Below are 17,004 nucleotides of genomic sequence, written 5' to 3' on the forward strand. Positions count from 1 at the left end.
GTAGCTGGTAGAAATTTGGAAAGAGAGAGTTAAGCTCAAGCACCTGCATTTCAGCTAAATATCTTTGCATCTTATATTGCTCTTGATCTGTCTTTACTCACCTACTCTATTATATGCTCTTGGCCAGATTATCGACTGATGCAAGCAGGCGCAATTGAAATGTCTTCCTAAGGGCTACATTGCTTCACATCCATGGAGAATCCTGCACAAAGTTTATTTTGTATTCAGTTATTTTTTAAATTCCTTTCTCACTTACTTCCTTGCTTCATAGTCCCTCTTTATTTGTTTTCCACCCTGCCTACTCTCCGCTCCATTTCTCAGCCTATTAGATGTTTGCTTTTCCCCCTCTTGCTGTTTGGTCATTCCAGTCACTCATGGGAGAAATGTGGTCCCAATAACATTTGAGTCCAAGTCAAGCTGGAAAAACCATATTGTTTGAATAGGTTTGAAATGAAAGAAATTGCATTCACTGATTAGTTATTTGAGCTAGTCATCTAAATACAGTCAGGATAGAAAACCCCATGATCTGTACCATAAGTGAGTGTGAAAAACAATAGGAGAGAAGCAGAACGGGGTGATGAGTTCAACAGTACAAGATCATGCAACTGTGTAGGTTAGTTAGTGGCCTGTTACCAAGCCTGCTGAAGTCTTTACGTTGACTACAGTGGGCTACGGAACAGGAAATGGTTCCAAATCATTTCAGAATTTATTTTATAACTTTGGCTTCAAATTTAAACCCAGACTCAGAGTAGGATTCAGGGAGCGCATCTACATGAGATGTTTACTGCACAGTTGACCAATTAGCTGCACAGTAAATGTCCTGGCATCTACACAAGACTATTAAGGTACACAAAACAAATAAACTCCTCAGCAGGGTGGTCTTCTACAATGCAAATACTACACTGCTGTGGAGTTTTTTCATGCTGCCCCAGGGTAGACACTACCCAGGCTGGCTGGGGTATGGGGTGCCTGAGCACGGGGCTAGCCAGCAGGCAGCCCCTGTGCTGAGACACCCTGCACCTCAGCCAGCCACTCCACACCATGTGGAGACAGGGCCCTGGGCTGCCTGCTCCCCTGTCTCCATGTGCCACTCTGTGCCTAGCTAGGGTGTAGTGTGCCTCAACGTGGGGGCTGCCTGCCAACTAGCCCTGCACTGAAGCACCCTGTGCCCCAGCCAGCACCCCCCTCCCCTGCAGATCATGGAGCTTGGTCAGAGCAGCCTTGAGCTGGCAGGCTGATGCCCTCAATCCCCTGCCAGCTCAGACCACTTCTACTGGGCTCCATGTGATGCACACAAAGAAATTCTGGAGCAATTTACCCCAGAGTTTTTCGCTCCAGGGCACATGTGTACAAGGTGTGCCCAGGAGTAAAAAACTCTGGAGCAATAAGCTCTGGAATTTATTAGTCTGCATTAATTGCATGTGTAGATGTGCCCAGGAGTGAGCAATGCAAGTTTCATAAAAATCAGCAGGCTCCACTCAGAACTGCATGTTGGGGAGTGCTTTTTCCCAGAACTGCCATTATATTGGCAGCTCTACTGCTTAACCAGGCATCTGCAAAATCAGGCATTTGCAAAGCCTGAGTCCCTATGACATGAGAACAAAACCAAGTGCCATAAGCACAGCTGGAACACACTCTCATTCTTTGTGAATCAGTCTCAAGGGTGTATATATATAACACATTAACCAGTGTGCTGTATAATACTAATGAATGTTGATAGTTAGTATACTAATAATGGTGCAGAGAGTGAATACAGCCCTCTTCTTCATAAGCTGAAGCAGCTAAAGAAAAGGTAAATGCCACTAATTAGTAATAAAATCTCAATTAAGGAACTGATTAGGTTGAAGTATTGATTAGGGGCTTATTCAAATGCATCATTCTGAGGGCTTTACCTGAATTCCAAATAATTTAGTATTCAGGATTGGACCTTGTGAGAATAGGTAACAGTATAAGATGCATGTTATAGCACAAAAAGAAGGCTAAGGAGAGGACACTGCCGTCAGATCCTTCCAGAGGAAGCTGCAGGTGCTCAGCCCCTCTCAGAACTGCGTGTAATAGGAAGAAGATGGGGAGAAAAATAAACAATAAACACAGTTTGGATGGGAAGCTGAAGGTCTCAGGGTTAAGAAGCCATAGCAGGGGACCAAAATGACAATTACAGAGAAAATGAATAAGTAAATGTGAAGCCATGTAGAGGAAAAAAGAAAGAAGCAGTGAGTTAGAAGCTTAAATTATCTTCAGTTTTTGCTGCAAAGGGTTACTCCTACATGTCAGATGCTTAACATATTATAGCTCCTACTATTTCCACAAGGGAGAGAGTCATTTTAGTTAATCTGCTACAGAGCTGTACCAACGGATCACCTGTTTGATTCAAGGTTTCAATGACCTATGGCTTTATGTTGAGTCAGGCCAATAAAGGGCATAAACTGTCCTTTTAGCTACATTTTGGGGCTGGGCTTTCATTTACAGACACAGTAACTGGTTTCCTGATCTTAGGACTGTCACATTCTAAATGCGTCCCTAGAGACACTCCCTTGGATTCAGTGGAGCTACATCAGGAAGGAAACCATCCCCTCTGTGTATCTAAGCATTGCAGGATTCAGTAATTTAATCATTTGCCCTAAATCTGAACAAAAGTGACTTATACTCATTCTGTGACCTTGAAAACCTGGCTTGCAATATAATAGATATTTATTGTGAAATATACTGGGAAATGTCTCAGAAAGTGTAATTTTGCATACATCTTGCATCCATTACTGCATCCTTTCCAACCTTCCCTTTGATCCATGAATTTAATGTACTGCCTAACCATTAAGGTAGGTGGAAAAAATAAGATTTGCAAAGAAACTCAGATGTAACTTTTCTAAGTTGAACATATAAACATGACTTGGTTTGACAGCTACTGCACTTATAGTCTACAAAGTTAAACATAAAGGAGAAAGGAAGGGGCAAATCAATTTTGGGACAATTATTGGTGCTTCATTTACAACAAAGACAACAGTATAACAATAGGAAAACTATTGTTATTAAGTCTTTTGGGGTAAAGTCCATATACCACGTATTGGTAGGAAATACACCAGACCAAGTTGTTTCCTTGCATAAATGGCTATACCCTATACAGGAGAGATAGAATGGACAAAAGGGGTGGAGTGTAGCTCTCTATGTCAAGGAAAGCAATGCATCCCTGTAAGCCAACATTGGTGCCCAGGGTGGATGACTTTAGACCCTCTGGGTGAAAATCTGTTGGGAACACGGCACAGGGGACACTATGGTGGGAGTCTACTACAGACCCCCAGCCTAGGATCAAGACCTTGACCAGGAGTTCACCAGGGAATTGGCTGAGGCCACACGCTCCTGGTGCATGGTTTTTATGGGAGACTTCAACTACCCAGACATCTCGTGGGAAGAGCACTCGGCCAAATCCAAGTGGTTGCAAAGCTTTCTCTTGTGCATGGATGACGTCTATCTGAGGCAGGAAGTCTATGGGCCAACAAGAGGTAAAGGGCTGCTTGACCTGGTACTGGCAACCAGGGATGACCTAATCAGTGACCTAACGATTGAAGGGAAGCTGGGTGACAGTGACCATGAGCTGATCACCTTCGCCATCGTAGAGGATGGCTAGTGGCAAGAATGCATTACTGTAAAGCTGGCAAGTCAGTCAGTAATACAGAAGTCCTTAACTTCAGGAAAGCTGACTTTGACAAGCTCAGGAGGCTTGTCAGTGAGGCCCTAAGGGGCCACAACCCAAAGGGGATGGGAGTCCAGGATGAGCGGTTGCTTCTCAAGGGAGCAATCCTGGATGCACAAGAAAAGTCAATCCTGTCTCAGATGAAAGGCAGCAAAAGGGCATAGTAGCCCCCTTGGCTCTCCAGGGAACTAGTGGACCTGCTGCATCTTAAAAGGAAGACCTACAAAGGATGGAGAACCGGATCCACCACCAAGGAGGAATACTCTGCACTGGTCCAGACCTGCAGAGAGCGAACCAGGATAGCCAAGGCTGCAAAGGAGCTCCAGCTAGCTACAAGTATCAAGGACAATAAAAAGTCCTTTTTTAGATATGTGGGGAGCTGGAGGAAAAGCAAGGGCAACATTGGACCCCTGCTAAACCAGATGGGACAACTGACACCCAGGAAAAAGCAAACTTGCTAGATGGGTACTTTGCATCAGTTTTTCACCAGTCCCATGAGACCCCGCTGCCCACTACGGGACAGGGAGGCCTGGGTGAGGGAGATTCCTTACCCTCCATCAATGCTGAGCTCATGAAGGAAAATCTTGAGAAGTTAGACACCTTCAAGTCAGCCGGCCCTGACAATCTACACCCCAGGGTACTCAAGGAGCTGGCTAGCATCATAGCCCAGCCCCTGCATGGATCTTCGAGAGCTCCTGGTGCTCTGGTGAAATGCCTGAAGATTGGAAGAAGGCCAATGTGGTGCCTATCTTCAAGAAAGGGAGGAAAGTGGATCCGGCAAACTACAGGCCCATCAGCCTGACTTCTATTCCGGGAAAGGTCTTGGAAAAGATTATCGAAGAGGCCATCCTTAACAGACTGGCTGATAGCAACATCCTGAGAGATAGCCAGCACATGTTTGTTGCGGGTAGGTCCGGCTTGACCAATCTCATTTCCTTTTATGACCAGGTGACCTATCACCTGAATAAGGGAAAAGAGATTGATGTCATATATCTTGACTTTAAAAAAGCCTTGGACCTGGTATCTCACGATACTTGGCAAAATTGGCCAACTGTGGCCTCAGCCTCACCATGATCCTCTGGCTGGGAAATTGGCTCCATGGTTGGACCCAGAAGGTGGTGGTTGACGGAAGTCAATCTTTGTGATGCACTATGACCAGTGGGGTCCCTCAAGGCTCTGTCCTTGGGCCTATATTATTTAACATCTTCATTAATGATGTGGACATTGGTGTCAGAAGTGGACTGGCCAGGTTTGCCAATGACACCAAACTCTGGGTTAAAGCGTCCACACCTGAGAACAGGAGGGTGATCCAGGCTGACCTTGAGAGGCTCAGGAAATGGGCGGACGAGAACCTGATGGTGTTTAACACTGAAAAATGCAAGGTTTTCCACCTTGGGAGGAAAAACCTACAGCATGCTTATAGGCTTAGCAGTGCTATGCTGGTTAGCACTATGGACAAAAGGACCTTGGGGGTCACGATTGATCACAAGATGAACAAAAGCCATCAATGTGATGTTGTGGCTAGTAAAGCGAGCAAAACACTGACCTGCATCCATAGATGCTTCTCAAGTAAATCCCAGGATTTCATTCTCCTGTTGTACTCGGCCTTGATGAGGCCACAACTGGAGTACTGCATCCAATTTTGGGCTCCACAATTCAAAAAGGATGTGAAGAAGCTGGAGAGAGTGCAGAGGAGAGCCACATGCATGATCAGAGGTCAGGAAAACAGACCTTATGATGAGAGGCTGAGAGCCATGGGAATCTTCAGCCTGGAAAAGCGCAGGCTCGGGGGTGATCTGGTGGCCACCTATAAGTTTATCAGGGGTGCTCACCAGGATCTGGGGGAAAGTCTGTTCACCAGAGCCCCCCAAGGGATGACAAGGTCGAAAGGTCACTAATTCCTCCATGACCGTTTCAGGCTGGGCATAAGGAAGAACTTCTTTACTGTCCCAGTCCCCAAGGTTTGGAATAGATTGCCGCTGGAGGTGGTTCAAGTGCCTACTTCGAATGCCTTCAAGAACCATTTGGATGTTTATCTTGCTGGGATCCTATGATCCTTGCTGACTTCCTGCCCCTAGGGCAGGGGGCTGGACTCGATGATCTTCCGAGGTCTCTCTCAGCCCTAGTGTCTATGAATCTATGAATCTATAAAGTGTTTTTTAATGAACTGTCTTCCATTATTATACTTCATCCTGCATAAATATACCCTGAGAATACACCAGAACTAGTAAACATAGTAACCCAAAGGGGATTCTCCAATGGAAAGCTATGTATCCGGAGACAAGAATCTGGCCTGTAATGTTAAAATATTTTTCAATAAAAAAGAAATAAATACAGCAGTAAATACATTCCTTTAATTGCTTGCATTTTCTCAAGGCATTATAACTGCTAATGAGATAGGAACCCATTTTTTCAGACGGGGGTAACCTATTTGGAAACGATGATGGCACTTGTGCACCCAGAGCAGAAATTGCTGATGTTGGAAAATGTTTCTGCTATGAGTTCTGATTTCAGCCCAATGTCAGTTTGTGCACCGCTGACTTACTACCAGTAAATGTGCATTACTACATAGCTCAAATAGGCTTACAGCTCCATGACTCAGATGCATATTCAGGTTGCCAAGCAGGCTGAAAGACAACCAAGACTAGATAGCTCATTGGACTAATGGGGTTAATGCACATCATTCTCTGTAGCCAGCAGCATGCTAAGGAGCTATGTGGCCTTTGATTCCTCTGTCTGGATTAATTAAGTATTCATTTATAGCTGAGTTGACCAGAAACAGCTGTTGGAGCAGGCCTGAAGTGAGACTGGGACCAATTTCTTGATGCTATAATGAGACAACATAACTGTTGTGACACTGCACCCTCTATCAGCTGTACATGGGAATACTTTACATTCTGTAAGTGAGGTTCAAAGGACTTTGATAGAATATTTACAAGAAGTTGAGATTTTTTACTGCAAAAATCATGGCAGGTTGAAACTCTATCCCTTTAGAATTGCCTGCCATGGACATCGTGCAATGTGGTTTAAAACTGGGAGAACGTACAAGGAAGGAAAGCAAGTAAAGGCAAGCTGACTATAAGTAGTGCCTATTTGTGAGCATTTGATTTGCTTTATTAGAAATTCTTCATTGTGCATTATACCCCTACTCTGTTACTCCACGTACCCACATTCTTCTCCCAGGAAGCATAAAGGGATATTCTGCAGTAATCAGTTCAGCACTTTTGTAGGCCCTGGCAACTAATAAATCTTTTTCAGGTCCTCACAGCTTTCCTGATCTTGGCAGGTCTGGACCACAGGCATGCTGTCATAGGATTTAGCTTCAATAACATTTCTTCAGAAGGAATGGATTTATCATGTCAATGAATAATAAGGATAAATGTTATCCATAGAACAACAAATCCTCATGAAAAATGCAAGGCTACTATTTGCTCAGCACGTACAGTTGATACCTATATAAATTTTGTATTTTTGTCTGCTTTCAATTTCTTTTATTTTAAAGTAAATAAAAAAACCAAAAAAACCCCCAAAAAAACAATGTGGTTGAGGTATGTGTTACAGTTAACCTACATGAATATCTCAACTGTAATCCTTTACTTCTAAAGTCAAAGCATGGCTACCTATCTCTTTACTCTCAAGAAAAAATAAGGATTTAAATTATTTACAGTAAATAACTTGCCGTCTAGCCCCAACTGTAGAATTTAGTCACTGACCTTGAAAATAAAATCAGAAAACTCCTACTTTTTGCTTTCCCCTGTCAGCATCATAGATTTCCAGATGTGAAGCTCCTTGAAGTAAAAAATTCACAGATATTACACACAGGCACTGTAATTCTAGCATTTAGTGACTGAACGATTCAAAATCATTCTCGACACGGCAAACGAGAATGCATATTCTGTGGTTGTATTTCTCTGGGCCAATAGAGATCAAAATGTAACTATAACCACTTTGAGTCCCAGTCCTTGCTGCCAAGCCCCTTTCTTCATCCAAAGCTACTGCAAAGTGTCTAAAGAGCCACTGAAGGAGCAGCAGAAAGCTAGCACACAACATCATCTTGATCTGACCTCCTTACCATTCCCATAGCATCCTCTCTGCCTCTCCTCTGACTTAGCCTTTTCTATTATACCAAGTACAAGAATTTTATCTTACTCTAAGACCTTCCTTATCTTACTCTAAGTACTTCCCACCTATTCTTGATACATTCTGGGTGCATCTACACAAGATACTAATGCTGCAGTAGCATAATAACACTGTGCAATATTGTGTCGGGCAAACCCATACTAATACGCTAATGCACAGTCAAGTTAGACTACTGCACAGTTAGCATCTGTAAGAACCCATGCATCTGCACTACTGTGCAGTAGTGCCCGTTACTCTGCATAGATTTAGTACTTGGTTATCCAAGTACTAAACTCAATGTGCAGTAAATACGGTGAATTAGTGAATAGGCCTGTGCAAAACGGCTAGTATTTGCTTTGGATTTGGACGATTTGGAGGACAGTGATTCAATTCGGTGATTTGAATCACTGTCCCTATTGGATTCGGCCGAATCTGATTTGGAGATTTGGCACCTGCTGAATCTCTGAATCGCTGAATCAGCCAGGCCAGGCCCATCCCCCACCCCTCTCCCAGCCTGGCAATGGCTGCCCCAGCTCCCGGCACTTGTAAAAAAAAAAAAAAAAAAAAAAAAAATCGCTAGCTCACTGGGTGCTGCCAGGCAGGGGCAATCCCTGTTGCCCCTCACTGCCCCCCCTTGCTCCCACAGCCTCTTTACGGGTGCCTAGCATGGCCAGCTCTGGCCCTTTAAGAAAAAAAGCCCTGGGATTCACTGCTCCTGCCAGTGGGGTGCGATCCCTGCTGCCCCCCACTGCCTTGCACCATGCGGGGGGCTCTGCATGAGCCCCCAAAGCCCTGAGGCCTTTGAAGGAATGGTGAGTCCCCAGGGCTTTTCTCAGTTATTTTTTTTCTTAAATGGCCAGAGCTGGCCCAGGAGGGGCACCCGTGCAGGAACTGGGGGTGCAGGGGGGGCGGGGGGCTCGTGGCAGAGCCCCCCATGTAGTGCCAGGCAGTGGGGCTGCAGCCACTGGAGACTGCTCACATCAGCAAAGCTCTTTTAATCTTTTCCAAAGATTTCGAGAGCTTTGAATCGATTTGAACCTTTAAATTGGTCCCGATTCAACTCGGATTCAGAGATTCGGCCACCATATGAGGCCAAAACCCCTCAGAATCGAATCACCACCTGAAGCTTCGCACCATCCTATTAGTGAACATGTAGATGCATCCACTGTGTTGCACTGTATTTTATTTTCTATGCTTCCCATTACACAGGAACTTCCATCCCTGAACTAATCTTTAAACTACCCAAACTATTAAGCAGTTGGCTTCAAAAATGACTGGTCTTCATTCCTCACCCTCCATTTAGGCCTTCACTGAACAACTAGGGAAAAACTAGATTCTTCCATGAGCCTTAAGGTATCACATGGTCTTGTGATACATGGATGTCATGCAATAGATAGTTGATAGACTCTGTATAAATGAAGGCTGAAAAATATTGGGGGAAAATACAACCTGATTATATATCTGCTATGATTTTTATGGGAATCAAGTAAGAAAGTTGTTATTACTAGTAGGCCTGTGCAAGTAGGCAGCAATTTGATCCGGCTTTGGATCCAGCCACTTCAGATGCCAGCAATCTGATTCAGAGCTCCGGACCAGGTTTCCACTTTGATCCGGCCGAAGTGGCTCTGTAAGCTTCAGAGCCGCCTCGGAGATCTGTCCATAGGATATAATGGGGAATCAATGGAATATCTTTAACTTTATTGTTTTTTGTCTGATTTTGATGAAACTTTCAGGAAAGGTAGCTTCTGCTAAGAGCATGAAGCTTGCCAAGTTTCAAGATCGGTATAGGGGTTTGGGAGGAACTCTACCCCAAATTCTTGAAAGCAAAACTCAAGTCACGTGTATATGTTACACCACAGGGGGGTGAAAACTGAAGGGGTGGTAGCCCCTGGTGAGGCCACAAAGCCTGCCAAGTTTCAAGAACATCAGTGCAGGAGTTTGGGGGAAACTGCACCTCAAACTGCTGACAGGCAAAACTCATGGCATAGATGACCCCGTGTGTGTTAAGGCACAGCGGGCTGAAAACTGCAAGGGTGGTGGCCCCTGCTCAGGCCACAAAACCTGCCAGGTTTCAAGAAGATAAGTGCAGGGGCTTGGGGGGAACTGCACCTCAAGCTGCAGACAAGCAAAACTCGTGACATGTGTGACCCTGTGTGTGTTAAGGTGCAGCAGGGTGGAAGCTGCAGGGATGGTGGCCCCTGCTGAGGCCACAATGCCTGCCAGCAGTTGAGGAGATTGGTGCAGCGGGGTTCTGGGGCCCTGCACCCCTAGCTGCTGACAGACAAAACTCGTGCCATGGGTGCTTGTGCAACTGACTGTCTGTCTTGGGGCACTGGATTGTCTGTATCGATTATTTCCTCTCCTTAGTCTGTCTCTGGTTTTGTAGGTGTTAATTGTTGCTAATTAACTGGTTATATTAGCTAGCAACTGTGTATTGAACTGGTCCCTGAGTGAATCACAATTGGTTGACAACTGATAACACAGTAGCTTAGCAGCCAGGCCTGCCGTAGCGTCTGAGGCTTCTCCAGATCCGAAGCAGGGTCCGAAGCCTTGCACAGCCCTAATTACTATATGTTATGTAAAAGCATACACATAAGTTACTGGACTCCTTATAGAAACAACAGGATAAAATTCCATACCGTGCATTATACAGGCCATGCTAGATCTGGCCTTATATACTATGGATCTATGAAAATCATTTGACCTTTCTGTCCAATACAGTTTTCTTCTTTAATATTTGTCTTAGATGCTAAGAATTCACCTGTTCTTTTGCTCTCTCTTTTTCAGACCAGGGCACTGTGCAGAAAGTTGTCGTCCTTCCCACCAACTTCTCAGCAAGTGGAGAACTAATTTTAGAAGAACTGGAAGTTTTTCAGGTTAGATTCCCTTGCTTTCCACTCTTCCACCATATATGTTCACACGTTGATTTAAAGACTTTGGCAAGGGAGGTAGCACTTGATAAGTGATCAAATGCATTTGAGCACGATGCCCTCTAAGTAAAAGGTAGGTGATGCATTATGTACTATGGGCCATAGTAGACTTAAATCTTCTTTCAGTTGCATTTGAATCACATTTTTGTTGTCATCCTGGCTCAAAGGATTTAAATCATCACATTTTAAGAGGTCAGTTATCATGAATGCCAGGTGTAGGCTTTTATCATATTGAAACTGCTGCAATCCCTGTTCTAAACCCTGTTTGAAGCTGGAATCTGAGATTTTTTATTTCTTTGATTTTCTGCTAAGCTTTCTGATTTCTGACTACAGATTGAAGCAAATTAGGATTTTTTATACTTACATCCAATTTCTCAGTGCCAGATGTCACAGGAGTTAGAGAGCTTCACACTTAAATCACCCTAAGGTGACATGAAGTATAAACAATTCAGGAAAAATGTATTTTTTAAATAATTATTCAGGCACTGTCAAGCACACTTAGCACATAGCTGCACATTAGTACTTCAAAGAATTGTTCACCCTGCTGATAAAAAGGTCCTTTAAATTCTCTGAGTAGACTGCTATTTATTTTATAGATTCAAGGCAATTACTGATACTGAGCTGAAATCCTGAATAGGGACCAGTGTTTAGCTATATCATTGCAAAGGAAGCTCAGGCTGCAGCACAAAGAGGTCCTCCAGCCTGCTGTCTTTGGGGGTGGCAGAATGGCAGCTGTGACATTAGGAAGGTCCTGGCCCATCTTTTCAGCCTCTTCTTTTGAGGCACAGGAAAGAGAGCAGGCACTATGCTGCTCTGTGTTTGGACAACAGCTGTAATAGTTCCTCGAGCAAGCAGTGCAAGGAGTGTTGCCTCTGTTATCCCCCACAAATGCTGTTCTATTATCCCCAGCAATATGTCCCAACCATATTGTACAGTCTTTCCATGCACCAGGCTGTGTTCCTTGTGAGCATGCATGTTCCTCTTAAGTTTGTGGTGAATACCAAAGCTATTTAAAATATATATGTATACAAGAGTTCATTAAACCTTTCACTGGAAGTATTCCTTGAAGAAGGGAGAACTGTGGTATGAATGAGAAGCTCTCATGGGTAGTATTTGTCAAGAATACTAACTCTCAGTCCCTTGCATAGTGTTCTAATGACACAGAATTCTAGTTTAGGCCCTTAAGGTCTTTACCTCTGCAACAAGGGTTGAGTTGGGGTTCACCCTGATGACCGTCAAACTTAGAGAGAAAGATAACACAGACTTACTAATAGTAAAGATTTCAAATAAATCCTACAGGGTGCCTCTACATGTGTTATTGCTGCAATGTAGGCTTACTGGGCAGTAAGATACTGGATATTAAAATAAGGCTCAGTAAGCTTTCCCTGGGAGCACATCTACAGGTGCACCTCGTAAGGAGCAAATCTGACAACAGCCAGGGGAGCTTCAGGCTCCCCTATGTTGCCAGCCCAGGGGCTGGCAAGTGACATGGGGGCCGGTCCCAATGCACATGGGGCCAGGGGAGCTATGCTGGCTACAGCAACAGCTGTCTCCTGGCCCTGTGCACATTGGGAGGGGTCCTGATGTGCATGGGACTGGGAGACAACTGCCACTGCAGCCAGCAGAGCTCTCCTGGCCCCGTGCACATAGGGACACACCGCTGCCAGGGAGCCAGGTGCCCAGCAGGGATTTCTTGCCAAGAGGATGGCTGGCTGGGAACTGTCCCGCTTTGGCACAGCAGCCAGTGAGCTCCCAGTGGGGCAGGGATTCCCCACACAGCAGGAAGCTAGATGGGAGCTGTCCTACTTGTGGGGCAACTGCTGGTGAGCCCATGGCTGGGCTGGGACAGCTCCCAGCCAGGCCCTTGCTGGGCAGCAAACCCTTGCCTGGGGCTCACAGCAGCTGCCACACAAGCAGGACAGCTGATGGGGAGCCCCCAGCTAAGCAGTGAAGTAGAGAGCTCCCCAGTCCTGGTTCTGCATGGCTCTTGGCTCCTGTGGGGAACCAGGAGCCACACAGTGCCAGGCCAGGGGCATAGAGAGTGACCCCATCCCAGTGCTGATTAGCTTCTAGCTATTGGGGGGAGCCAGGAGCTGAGCAGTGTCAGGACCAGGCACAGAGAACTCCCCCGTCCCTTGTGGCTCCAAGGTGCTGTGGCTGACTAGGAGCAAATTTGCTCCGGGTCAGTGTCCACACGAGCAGTACTGCACAGTAACTAATGCACAATTAATATACTACCTGTATTTACAGGTAACAGAAAACCATGCACTAGTCTAATTTACTGCTTAGTAGCTTCCACATGCAGTTACATGGTGATGCTTTCCTGTGCAGTAGACTAGTCTACTGTGCAGTAAAGCATCTTGGGGAGATGTGCCCACAATATGAAACTTGAACGGGAAAGCAGCATTTCAGCTCCTGAGCACCTCAGTCCCCAAGTGCCACAGCACTCCAATCCCTGTCCTAAACTCTGTCAATGCTCTGCCAAATTGTAACCAAATTGTGTCCCCTTTGCTATTCCAGTCTGATAGTATACTGTAAAAGCATTTTTCTTATGATTGCTGTAGAAAATGGTCAATCTCCAAAGTTATGATGGTCAGTATTATTGCTATCACTGATTTAATAAATTTTGATAAGAATAATGGATTGTTTCATTAGCGTAAGGCAACGGGTACAGTAACTCCTATGGTTATTCTTTGACATTCAGTCAGACACAGATAAAAGACTAAAAATGTCCTACCATGACTTGAAGTATCATCTGAGTAAAAACAAAAAAAAAAAATTTGTACCACAACACTTCATTTTTAATGTTGAAGTTTCTTTTTGATAATCTACAAACTGTGTGTTGGACAGTAACCAAAGTCTATTCACTGTAGACACAGTGTAAAGAAATATGACATGTTCTTCTCCTGATCATGCACTAATTACATATGAGCTATAAAGTGATTTCTGCATGCTATCATCTTCAAAGAATGTGAGAATGATGGTTTGAAAGTGCATACTGGTTGTCAGTAATAGCGAGACAGCTCTTAAATGCAAGTCAGCTACTAGTGTGCAAGAATTTGTTAGTATATATGCTGAAATATGACAGAGTCAAGTCTACAAGTTCATGCAGCCAATATACTTACTGAGTCAAACCCTGGATATATATCATATTTGTTGACCTGTGACAAAAAATAATTAAGTGTGAATGACATCGGGGGGGGGGGGGTGATGACCCTGTTTATTTAGAAAGAGCTGAACTTAGAAAGTCAGAGCTCTGTGACTATATGTATCAAAAGGAGGGCATACAAATGAGATCTGGAATTTTGTCTTTCAGAATAATGCTCCCATAACAACAATGAAGATTTCTTCTAAAAAGGTAAAGAAAAATAAAACTCTCACTTAACAGTTAATAAGTGAAGACAGGATTAAGGACAAAATAGGAACAGCAGAATCTCCAACTAGTGGAATATGTGGTAGCTCCACTGAATTTCATTACATTAGGACCAAAGTACTTTTTTGCTGTTTATTATTTTCATTAGCATTAATTACTATTTATCAACTTAAACTTAGTGAAATTTGTCAACTTGACTAGAAGTGAGACAAGGCCAAAAACAGTTTTTGAGTCCAGATCAGGTTTTAATTTCAGGGTTCATTTCAGCTATAAATAATATTCTTGATCTCTTTTCTGTGTGTAATCTGTCATTTTGGTGTGGAGTCTAAGACTCTTTCATTACTGTTTCATATGTGGGATCACAGACTTCATTGATCCCATTGGCTTAGCATATGGTACTGTTCAAAGTTAGTAAAGGTATGAAAATTTTGCCCTGATTACTGTAATGCAATCTGCAGTTTTGTGCTTCTGGAAAGTATGCACTAGAGAAATCCAAGTAAAAGATTTGCACAGTATTTTTTTAACAAACTATATGCAGAGAAATTCCTTAGTTCAAAGGCTTTTAAATCTGAAATGTTAGCTCAATTTGGTTTCCCCAGAATGGAACAATGAGCCTCAATGTTCAAAGGAGCATTAGTATTCTCCATAGTGTACTTAGTGTTTTCCAGCAGGAAGGTGGTAATATTATAGGTATATTAACCTGAAAGATTTCTATTTATTTTGGCTTTGCAGCCATTAGTGCTTCCCTTCTTGGTACTGTGTTAATTCCAAAATGAATTCAAGGGCTTTGGGGTCTTTTAGCTGAGTTCTGGTCAAAACTCCTCCTCTAACCTCCCTATGGAAATAAATCTTTCCATTTCCTTCTACAGCAACAGTTATACGTGAGCTCAGATGAAGGGGTCACCCAGGTATCCTTGCATCGTTGCCATGTCTATGGAACAGCCTGTGCTGACTGCTGCCTGGCCAGAGATCCTTACTGTGCTTGGGATGGCAATTCCTGCTCCAGGTTCTACCCAACGGGGAAAAGGTGAGAAAAGATGAAATAATCTGATGAGATTTGCAAAGACAGCGCGGGGTTTTGCTCTTGTTATTCCATCAAGGGCTATGTAATGTGATAGCGGAAGGGGATGCTTTTCAGTGCTAGCTGCTTTAAAAATAATTTCTAAGTACCTGTTGTACTTGGCATTGTATATAGCCTCAAAGCATCTGCTAAAGAAATCACATTTTTTTAAATATTTAAATCTATGTATTATTAAATAAAGTTGTATTTATGTTTTTAACAAAATTCTAAATCTTTTTTCTGATGTAAACTATTCACAACAAAGTTAATGGATAGGATAAACCTGCTATAAGGAAAAAAAAGTTGGTACCTAGCATACCGAATGCTGTGTTTGTTTAAATATGGTTGTTTGCTGTGGCCATAGCAGTATCCACTTTGCCCAGTAAGTATCTGAGAGCAGATCTGACAGATTAAACCATTTACCATTTTCTTCCTTGTTGTTCCTAACTCAGCAGGACCATTTTTAGGGAAACAGAACAGCTAAGGCCAAGTTGATTATCACATAATACCTGGTAACTTTGGATTTTCAAGGTGGAGTTTATTAAAGAAGATGTGGCAGGCAATTTTCCCCTAGTTTATAGCAGAGGTAATGGCACAGCCCTTAATTGTTATACAAAAAAGCAGCCTTTTTTTTACTTCTCAGGAAAATAGTTAATAGCAGAGGGTTTCAATGCGGTCTCATATGACTAGGATTTCACAACTTGCACAAATAAGTCTAAAGAATAGCTAACAAAAATTGAGTAGAGTGTTATTGCAGGCACATTAAACCTTTTGTTCACAAGCTAGGTGTTAGCCTAGCGCGTGCTGGGTAATACAGCACACGCTCCTCTATACAATCTCCCTGCATCACAGCTGAAAGGAAGAGACTCAGGATCATGCATATAGTACTTCCCCCTGTGCCTGTACACAAGGAGCCAAGAGAGAACAGTAGATGAAGCCTTGGATCCATCCTCCAGTGAACCAGCAAACTAATTACTGTCCTGTGAGTTGTGGGAGACAACTGCTTCTGTTGAAGTGAAGCAGCTACAGGCTACTCCTAGGTGAAGTTAAATATACAAGCTAGTCCTAACCAATTAAAGGATGCTTTATGCTGTAGCTCTTCTATCCCAGATTCATGCTGCAGATACTTCATTGTGTTTGCTTTCAGTTTGCAAAATTCAGCCTCTTACGTAGGATCCTTGGGCCATATATTTTTCTTGCATCAAGCAAGTATAGGAGGGTGGAAACAGGCCAATATGGTGCTGCCCTCCTCAGTTTCCAGCTCCTGCATTGCATAGCTGAAAAGTATAACTGTATGGTGAAATAGTATATTTCTTTACCTTTTCCATCCTGAACATTCACGCTGTCTCCACTGGGATTTGCTGTGGTACTGACATTTTATTTGAACTGTATTTTATATGGCAGATCAAAATAAACACCTGAAAGACTATGCAAAAATCTGGTTTTCATATATTAGGGAATGAGTTGTCTCTTTATCTAAAGACACAGAGTATGGTGGAGAAAACATCAGTAATCAGAGCCAAATCCCGAGGTCTAGACAGTAGATCTTTCTACGCAGTATTTGTTCAAATCTTGTATAACCACATCTCTGCCCTATGGATTATTGCTGTGCCTCATCCCACACACTGAAAAACCTCAGAACACCTGCCCATGTCCTTATTTCCTGAACACATACACAAACACTACCACCTCAAATATATGTTGCCACTTTTCCATTCTGGACAAATAATGAATTATGAGGATGCATGCCCTTTAGTAGGTTACTGGGGCAGGTACATAGCATCTCATAGAGGACAATAGATTATGCTTTATTGGGATATGCAACCAGATATTT

At 43.4% G+C, this 17,004-nt stretch overlaps 1 protein-coding gene across 2 annotated transcripts in view; it reads left to right on the forward strand.

Annotated features, from left to right (window-relative positions):
- SEMA3C (semaphorin 3C) overlaps positions 1 to 17,004 on the forward strand; it is a 181,240-nt gene that overhangs the window by 152,280 nt on the left and 11,956 nt on the right. For both annotated transcript variants that reach the window (XM_059725822.1, XM_006275581.4), the window contains exons 13-15: positions 10,595 to 10,683; positions 14,054 to 14,095; positions 14,980 to 15,137. In XM_059725822.1, the coding sequence (XP_059581805.1) occupies positions 10,595 to 10,683; positions 14,054 to 14,095; positions 14,980 to 15,137 (289 nt within the window). The remainder of the gene's footprint in view (positions 1 to 10,594; positions 10,684 to 14,053; positions 14,096 to 14,979; positions 15,138 to 17,004) is intronic.

The sequence above is a fragment of the Alligator mississippiensis genome, chromosome 4, assembly GCF_030867095.1.
Source record: "Alligator mississippiensis isolate rAllMis1 chromosome 4, rAllMis1, whole genome shotgun sequence".
Lineage (NCBI taxonomy): Eukaryota > Metazoa > Chordata > Crocodylia > Alligatoridae > Alligator > Alligator mississippiensis.